Consider the following 9,030-nt stretch of genomic DNA (forward strand, 5'->3'; position numbering starts at 1 on the left):
TTGATACTGATGCTTCATACAGATACTTGCATGTAGATAGTGATATAAAACAGGCGTTGCCTTGGTTTAAATGTAATGAGTCGCACACATTTATAAAATGATTTGTTATGATATTTTCTAGTATTTCAAGCTACAGACAAGAAACATACAGAATATCCAACACTTGTGTTTCTGCTTTCTTGTACTTTCTTTAACGTCCGATTCGAAAATGTTAATTCATATTGATACTTCCCCATAAATAGATAAAACGCTTCAAACTTAGACATACTCGGAACCCAGGACCTTTGAGAGGTGAGGTTCTTTATCGAGCCAATGCCCTCTGTGACACAAGACGTCGATTTTTAATGTTTCATCTGAAAGACATGTGGCTTACTTCTAGTGAGCGCTTGGCGATGGAACATTTACTACCTCTGGTTATGTCTTAGTTTTGACGTGGCATGGCGAACGAAAATCGAACCCGAGCCTCCCAATCACGAAGAAAACGTCCTATCGCAAGGCTACTATGATACTTATTTCTTTTTCATAAAAAACATCAAATTATACATTATACATATGTTTATATATATTTTCTCCCTTCGGTAAACAAAAGTACAACCTAAGCTCATGAAAACATATTCATTTGGATATCAAAGGCTTCAGTAACAATAAAACTCCACCAAGAATCAAACATATCCCCATGAGGTAGAATCCACCAACATACGACCCAGTCTTGTCTCGTATAATACCTGTAAATATAATTTATATAGAGACGAGGTTCTTCCATTTTGTCCATTTAACAATTCTCGATTTTACATTATATCGCATTCATCTTTGTTGTTCACCAAAGATCTATCTGAGTTTTGCACCTTTTGGATATGACTGAATACATTATTTTAAGAAGAATTGAAGCTTGACAGTTGATGTAGAAAAATTCAAACTTACCGACTAAAGTTGATGTAATGGCAATTGATGTGCCTCTTGTTACGGTGCCCATAACTAAACCATGGCTAAGATTTTCTAATCCTATGAAATCAACTATTACAACGTTTATTAATGAATAGTATGTACCACCAAATGACGCTTGCAGAATGCCAAATACTGCTAGCGTAACAAAATCGTTATAGAACGATGCCATCAAACATACAATTCCATTTGCCATAATTGCAATGATCATCATATGACATCTTTGGATCTTTTTGTTATCAGAGATGAATATAAACAAAATTCTTCCAGTTAAGTCACTTGCTGCTGAAATTGTAAGGAGGTATCCAATCATTTCTGTTTCTAACCCTTTGTCTTTTGCAAATGGTGCTATGTAGGTTACAGGAATAGTACAACCAGCAGCAACAAGAAAAGAAAACACCATCAAGATAACGAATTTGGCATTTTTGAACAAAGAAAAGTCAAATAACACAAACAAAAACTGAACACAACAATTCCTATCTTCATTGTAATTAGAGTTCATTTGATTCTTTGATTGTGTTGTATTAATCATATCTAAGGATACTGTACTTGCAAGGTTCATTGAGCTTCCGCACAATTCTACTGACTGTAGTTTTCCATTTCGTTTGTGTACAGAATCAATGTTTGTTAAAGAATGGGATTTTCCATTTAAATGAAGAGAGTGTTTAGAACCAGTGAATGTATTTCGAATTTCAAATTCAACACTTAAGCTTTGTTCCTTGTCTTTTGGAATAAGGTGTTCGTTCTGATCCTTGTTATCAGATAACTTGCCCTGTTCTTCATTTATACTTTCTTTCTTTCCTTGTCCTCTATCAATTGGTCTCATTAGTAACCCAATAGGAAAAAAGTGAAGATACAATCCCCCAGCTACAGTAAGTGTACCTTCCAAACCGTATTCCTTTAATAGAAAGGTCAATAGAAATGGTAAAGCCAAGCCACCCAAACTTCCACCAACATTAGCAACTGCATTGGCCATTCCACGGTGTTTTTCAAAGTATTTCCCTACCATCAACATTGAGGGCAGATGAGCAAACATTGCCGAGATAGCTGAAATAATAGAAAAGCATCAAACCCAGTGCGTTTTAAAAGGATTGTTCGGTTTTGAACTTTAATTTATGTACCAATTATAAAACAATGAATGGTGCTAGAAAACATACGTTTACTAATGATAATATCTAATGCAGAAAGCATCTTTCAAATGAGATGACTCTAAAAGAATCATTAATGATTGGCGCTTTCCGTCTTTAAATGTCTTTATACATACCAAATAGAGCACTGTGTGTCAAAAACAAAAATTCTGCAAACGGTGCATAAGCATTTCCTAACTGGCACGCTAATCCTATGACGGCCGCACACATGACCATTGTCCTTTCTGTTAAGTATCTAGTTCCAATTCCCATGATGATGATTGCTACAAAAGAAACATACAAGTTTGTAGCTTTCAAATATGGAAAATAAAGATTCAATGAGAACTGTCTTATCAGACACATGCATGTGCAATCCGTCACATCGAAAATTCCGACTTAATATATTTTTCCCATTTTACTAATTTTTTATGTTTTTTTACACTGTGCAATCCGACACCCTGTCTATTCCCATACAAAATTTGTCTCCTGATGCAAGTTGGATAGGTTTCACTCTGTAACTATATTATAAAAATTTAACTGAACTGTAGTACTTACAGCTTACACTGGCTACAATGGTCTGAACAGAGAGCACCATAGAGAGTATGGAAGCACTTGTCTCATATTTCTTCTGATATTGTACAAAAAATAGCCCGAATGACTTAAACATTCCTAGGATTATGAAGTATTCCAAAAAGCAGGCTACAATAAAAGAATAAATAGGATAAATTGAAGTATGTGTACAAGATGTGAAATAAGCAAATTATGTTATCAAACGTAAAATCAGTTTCAGATATATACATTGTAAATATTGAAATATGTGATAAATCGGAAAAAAGCATGCAGCTTGAATCAATTAAGAGAGAGGGACAATCGTTTGAAAGACAAAGAGAAATCAAGAAAAATATTACAAATTGATTTAATAAGGCAGACGAATACAACATACACACAAAACTAGACAACTTGAGGTGAACCCGTTATTAGCTAAGCCCACCTGCTTCGCCTTAGCCAGATCGTTTTCTGTTTATGATTAATTCATTTCCTAATCGACCACTAAAGCAATATCAATAACAATTGGCGATTTCCATTATTAATGAATTGAAACAAAATCTAAGATAAATATCCGAAAACAAATCAGATTCATAACCTTGCAGAATTAAATTCCAATCCTGTATCAAGTAATTATTTTGTTGGGGAAGGTAAACTGAACAAGAATTCTTGTACAATCATTTACTATCCATTTATGCAAATCCTTCGTACAATACTAAGGAATTCACAAGAACATTTGATATTTTGAAATCATTTGTATAAATCTTTTCTCTTTCTCTTTTGGAAAACAAAGAAGTCACAAACAATACAGAAATGAAAAGATGTTCAGTTTACATTTTTAATTTAAAAAAAAGAATTTCTAAACTTTGTTTAAACCAATGATAAAAAATATAATTTTACTCCATATTTGAAAAATACACATTTTTATATTCACTGTTTACTATTACTATTTTGTATTTACAAACACACTACACACCAAGAAGAACGATCCAAGCCCATCCTCTGTCAACAGACGCTGATGAACTTTTCCGAAAATTGAAGAAAGTCATCTGTTAAAAAACCACAACCAGTTTGAAATAAATTGAGTATGAAGAAAGCATAATCTAACAGCTGCAGGCAAGAAAATAATGCTTAAAAATTCTTTCCATTTGTGAAAAAGAAAATTACATAGGAGAAATAAGATTGTTTTAATTGTAGTGTTAGTAACAAGTAATCCTTTAACACCTCAACCCCCTCCTCCTACGGAATGCAATGGATAGATGGTTTTGTCTGTTTTAAACCTTTTGAACTTCTTGGAAAAAAGAGTTGTATGAAAAAATATAGGAAATTGTATCAAATATAATAAAGACTAATATAATTTTTTTCCTCAATAAAAGATTGTCTCGCTTTAATTTTTTAAGGTGGATTTGTAGGAAATGAAGTTTTCTGCCCAGCCCAATTTAAATGCCATAAAACCGTGCCTGTGAAATACGGCAAATGATGCAATATGTTACAAACAGCTGTTTTTGTAGAATTTGAAGTAAGGTACAATAACAATGGAAAAAAAACTCTAAATCAAAAGACAGTTTTCCATCTCAAGAATATTGGAAACCTTGTACTAATTACCGGTTCTCAAGATATTGAGGTCATTGATACAAAATATTCTAAAAAAAAAATGAAAGGTATAAATAGAAAATACATAACAATTAAAGAACCGTGCCAGTCGAAAGTATCTGTAGTGTACCGTAACATTATAAATATGAATCGCAATGTCCTTGAAGGATGTGAAGCATGGAAAGACACTTACCTGCTCTCAAATACAGAAGTTCGGTGACTTGAAAGATTTGTTATACACCTGTGTCTTCAGATATAAACATCGGAGATAAGGATTTCCCACTTCTACGAGATTTATCAAACTATAAACGGAACGTTGACATTGATTCTGAGCGACCTCTAGGCAACATTTTACAACGCACCAAGCGCTGAAGTACACACACACTACATAAATGTAAACATTGATTAAACACTTAAACGAGCTTTTCCAGAGGGATGGATCTAGGTTCTAAACTTTAGACAGACACAGTGTATTCGGTCTAAACTATCTCAATTTACGTTGTAACTTAGCGTTAATCAAAACGTTACGCGAATGATTATCCATTCTTCGCAGTACGTGGCTGTCTATAGATGTACTATGTCATTGTAAAACTATGTAAATAAAAAAAGAACTTACCCCATACATGTAAACTACAGTGTAAATAATTATAAAAACTGAAATAAGTAAGCAAAGAAAGATGTAGACAACTCTGATTCATTTCCGACCCTTACTTAAATAGAAGTAGAGTGAAATTACAGAATACCATTACGAGGGAAATAAATTGTTAATGATGACTTAGTTGTCAGGACTTTGCCCGCTACTAAAATTACAATCATACTATTTAAACAATATAATATAAAAGTGGGAAATACAGCCAGTATGTGTATTCTACGTCAGTATTCACAATACATAAGCATTATGCACATGCATCGTTTGCTGTTTTCATATGTTTTGAATTGGGTATTTAACGGTGAACGTTTACTTTTCGTCCGATTTACATATATACAAATCATAATTTATTACTCATAATTTTGCGTTTGATTATTTGAGATTTCTTCACCAAAATCGAAACGCCACCACTTGTCGGAGGACTATACTAGGCTCTGAGGGCCATTGAACAGTGCGGGATCGTTTTGCGCCAGCACCTATTGAAACATGGGACCAAGGTTTATATAGTCTCATCTGAAGGACTGTCTCTACATTCTGAGTTGAAATTGGAACCACTGACGCAGGGATCAACTCCTGCGCAAAAGTTCCAACCACTGGGTTATATATCAATTATGAATAAACACACCAAAAACCGTCATCTTTTAGCAAGTCCTGTGGTTGATACAATGATCTTGTCAGCAAGTAGATTCTATCATTGGTGACTGTAGTTTTTTCATACTTATAGTTAGCTTATAATTCAGAATGAATTATTATGGTTTTTCCCGTTTATGACAATTAAGGAACACACGAGTGTAGTTGGTCGGCAGAGGCTTACTCAACCATGGTATCTTAATTCACCTCTGATGTTTTAGAGTTCCGTGTTTGCAGTTCTCCTATTTGTATTGATTGAATGAACTTATGGTCTTTAATACTGTTTCATACTACATGTAATGTCTCCAAATTTAATTGAAAAGTCCTACCGGCACATCTTCTGAAATTTCGAAAGACTTGACAATGTCAGAGAAAAGTGTGCACAAATTGCACACTTTTATGTAGAAAATTACACAAAATCACATTTTAACATAAAACATTTTTTTAATGCTATTTATATAACTGATGTCATTTTTATTCAAAGACTATCTCATCGCTTGTGTAATTTTATTTTCCTTCCGATTCGAGGTTTGTTTTGATTTAACATACAATGTATGTTCATCTTGTAGCATTCGGCTGAGCTTTAACAAACCTCGGTATTTTTCTCATGAAAAGGTAGAGAAAACAAATATATTGCAAACACTTCTTCTTTTTAATATTTTATAGGTTACAGACCTCATCATTTTTTCAAGGATTAATATTGATTTGGAAATAATTTTTTTTACTGAAAAATAATTTTATGCATAAATATATAATGAGATGAATGTATATTCATTTGTCAACTGCAAACGGAGTTTATATCTCTCAGCTGATTTGATACGGAATAGCACATACTACGTATGAACAATTTCTAAAACGAGGTAAGTTGATGAAGCAAGAATGTACATGTAAGCAGTCTAGTTTGAAGTCATCATTTCGTAAGTGCTAAGGTTAATACAGTGCCCTTGTCAACAAAAACAATTTATCATCAAGTCAAATGCTGACCTAATTTTTCATACTGATTTTTAGGCCATTATTTACACACTGAGCTGTCCATAGATTTTTTCCGTCATTTACCGATCATGAAAAAAATCTTTAAATTTCGATTTCAAAACCATAAAACTAGCCATTCCAGTGTATATTTGATATAAATTGCAGCTAAAAATAATGGTTATTAAAGAATTAAGGACGACCCAGTATGGTGACATATTTCTAGTTATTCAAGAATCTTTTTCATTGTTCGATACACAGGGCTTGAAAAGTAGTATAGCACCACCTATGATGGAACATATCCCCATCAAGTAGAATCCGCCGACATATGACCCAGTATTATCACGTATAACACCTAAAAAGTAAAAAAAAAAGTAAATTAATGCAAGTGATGAAAAGGGTATATTATATTGTCTGAAATTAATGAAACAAGAAGAGCATTTTCAAAAATAAGACAAGGAAAAACATAACAACAACAAAACAAACACAAAATTCCTCCCTTGAAGATCCATTACAGTGATCCATTACAATGACTACCAACACTATGGATAATTTATTCTCAGAAACTTCTACGAGAAAAGAAGAACCGTAAATGGTCTTTGACATTTAGGTATATCGTTTCAAAAAAAAACATTTTTGTTCCGACCTTGATTCAATCGATATAGCATTTGACCTCGTAAGAATCACCACAGATTCTGAAACATTTCACTTGTAAACGCACCTTCTTTATCTAGCGATACATTCTTATCGCCTGCATATGGAATTTATGTATCCAAATGGATTCGATATAAAAGTTTTACCTACGAAAATATTTTAAAACAGGGCAATTAATTGACAAATTAGTTGATTATACTAGCATATTTACAATCTTAAATAAAGTCAATGTTTCGCAAATTCCTTAGTCATTCAGTCAAACTTTGACTGATTTTTTAATATAAAGATTGGTGTGTCATTATTTTCAGACTGCATAGTCTGCGAATATCAGGACAAGATGCAATCGGTAGGTGTGACCGGGCGACAAGGGATTCTTACTCATGCAAGGCACCCATTTCAACCTCTGTTCTCAGAGTTTCTTGTTGTAACTTTTATGTTTTAAATAGAGTTTTAAGCATGATTGCTGTTTTCCTCACAATTTTTTAAAAGTCCGAAGAAGCTTTTATCTAGCAATGGCTTCTGCATAACTTTGACGTGACCTTTCTTTGTCAACTACATGAAGAAAACATCTATTGATAAAAGGATTTTAATGATATCAAATCTCGTTCTGTAATTCAGAGATGAATAACTTACCAATGAGTGTAGATGTTATGGCGATAGAAAGTCCTCTGGTCATTCTATTAACTGCTAATCCATGATTGAGACTTTTTAAGCCTATAAACTCAACCAGCAGAATGTTTATCAAAGAATAGTAAACTCCACCTAGTGCAGCCTCCAGAATGCTAAATATAGCTAAAGAGACAAAATTAGTACAGAACACTGCCATAAGACACACGATTCCGTGGAGTACCATCGCAATTGTCATCATATGATGTTTTTGGATTATCTTATTGTCTGCTATGAATATAAATAAGAATCTGCCGACTAAATCACTCGCTGATGAGAACGTGACAAGATATCCGATCATAGCACTTTGTATTTTTTGGTCTTTGGCGAAAGGTGGAATGTAAGCTACGGGAATTGTACAGGCAGCAGCAATGAGCAACGAAGATGTCATTAACAGGTTAAATCTACCATTTTTGAACAAAGAAAAGTCAAATATTTTAAACATAAACCTGAAGCAAAGACCTTTCCTCCGTTCAGTTTGTGTTGAATACTTTTCTAAATTTAATGTGGAATTCTTGAAGTCACTTTTCCCTATTGATTTCCGCACTGTATCATCGTCTGAACATTCATTTTTTGACGAAGGATGATTCAGTTCATCTTCAGAATTAATGGGTAACAGAGTGATTACATTTCCATTTTCCTTTTTATGTTTATGAAGCAAACAGTTTGAGGCAGTGTCAGCATCCTGTATTTTGTGCTCATCATTTTGTTCCTTTATTTCCTTTGATTCAGAAAATCTATCTGGATTCCCCTCTTGTTTTATCAAACGCTGATTTTCTATTTCCTTAATATTTTGTGATTTAGTTGTCTCTCTTTCAATTGGTCGCATCAAAAGACCAATAGGAAAGAAGTGAAGATGCAATCCACCAATTATTATGAGGGTACCCCGTAGTCCATATTCATCAAATAGATATGTCACTAATTGTGGTAAAACCAACCCGCCAATTCCTGCTCCGAAATTTGCAACTGCATATGCCATTCCTCTCCGTTTCTCAAAATATTTTCCAAGTATCAACATAGCAGAAAGATGAGCAGATTCTGACGTAAGTGCTGAAAGAATTATGAAATATGGTTACAAACAACATAAAGGCGTGGCAAATGACCAGCTATTGAAATGATGCTGCTAGAAATTACATCAGGATGGATATACTAAAAGGGTTTTCAACTTTTTATATCATTTCGAATCCAAAAACATAAGACTATAAAATAAAGATTTTAACATTAAATGTACACTTAATAATGGGCATAAAAACT

At 33.4% G+C, this 9,030-nt stretch overlaps 2 protein-coding genes across 2 annotated transcripts; both read right to left on the bottom strand.

Annotated features, from left to right (window-relative positions):
* Window positions 1-537: 537 nt before the first annotated feature.
* Window positions 538-4,606, bottom strand: LOC134278572 (monocarboxylate transporter 5-like). Its single transcript, XM_062760881.1, has 6 exons — window positions 4,402-4,606; window positions 3,592-3,664; window positions 2,625-2,768; window positions 2,207-2,353; window positions 922-1,989; window positions 538-725 (listed from the first exon to the last, which is right to left on the bottom strand). Exons 2-6 carry the CDS (start codon window positions 3,662-3,664, stop codon window positions 616-618), a joined length of 1,542 nt encoding a protein of 513 aa, XP_062616865.1. The 5' UTR covers window positions 4,402-4,606; the 3' UTR covers window positions 538-615.
* A 1,927-nt stretch (window positions 4,607-6,533) lies between these two features.
* Window positions 6,534-8,755, bottom strand: LOC134278565 (monocarboxylate transporter 12-B-like). The gene is made up of 2 exons (XM_062760870.1): window positions 7,744-8,755; window positions 6,534-6,811 (listed from the first exon to the last, which is right to left on the bottom strand). Exons 1-2 carry the CDS (start codon window positions 8,753-8,755, stop codon window positions 6,687-6,689), a joined length of 1,137 nt encoding a protein of 378 aa, XP_062616854.1. The 3' UTR covers window positions 6,534-6,686.
* Window positions 8,756-9,030: the final 275 nt, after the last annotated feature.

This window comes from Saccostrea cucullata, unplaced genomic scaffold (assembly GCF_032062105.1).
Source record: "Saccostrea cucullata isolate Sc308-1 unplaced genomic scaffold, CSIRO_AGI_Scuc_v1 ctg310, whole genome shotgun sequence".
Classification (NCBI taxonomy): Eukaryota; Metazoa; Mollusca; class Bivalvia; order Ostreida; family Ostreidae; genus Saccostrea; species Saccostrea cuccullata.

Coding starts and splice junctions, on each gene's coding strand:
- LOC134278572 (XM_062760881.1), bottom strand. CDS start 3,664: ATGACTTTCTTCAATTTTCGGAAAAGTTCATCAGCGTCTGTTGACAGA. Junction 2,354..2,624: donor CATTGTAGCCAGTGTAAGCT/GTAAGTACTACA, acceptor TTTCTTTTGTAG/CAATCATCATCATGGGAATT. Junction 1,990..2,206: donor GACACACAGTGCTCTATTTG/GTATGTATAAAG, acceptor CTATTATTTCAG/CTATCTCGGCAATGTTTGCT.
- LOC134278565 (XM_062760870.1), bottom strand. CDS start 8,755: ATGGCATATGCAGTTGCAAATTTCGGAGCAGGAATTGGCGGGTTGGTT. Junction 6,812..7,743: donor CATAACATCTACACTCATTG/GTAAGTTATTCA, acceptor TTTACTTTTTAG/GTGTTATACGTGATAATACT.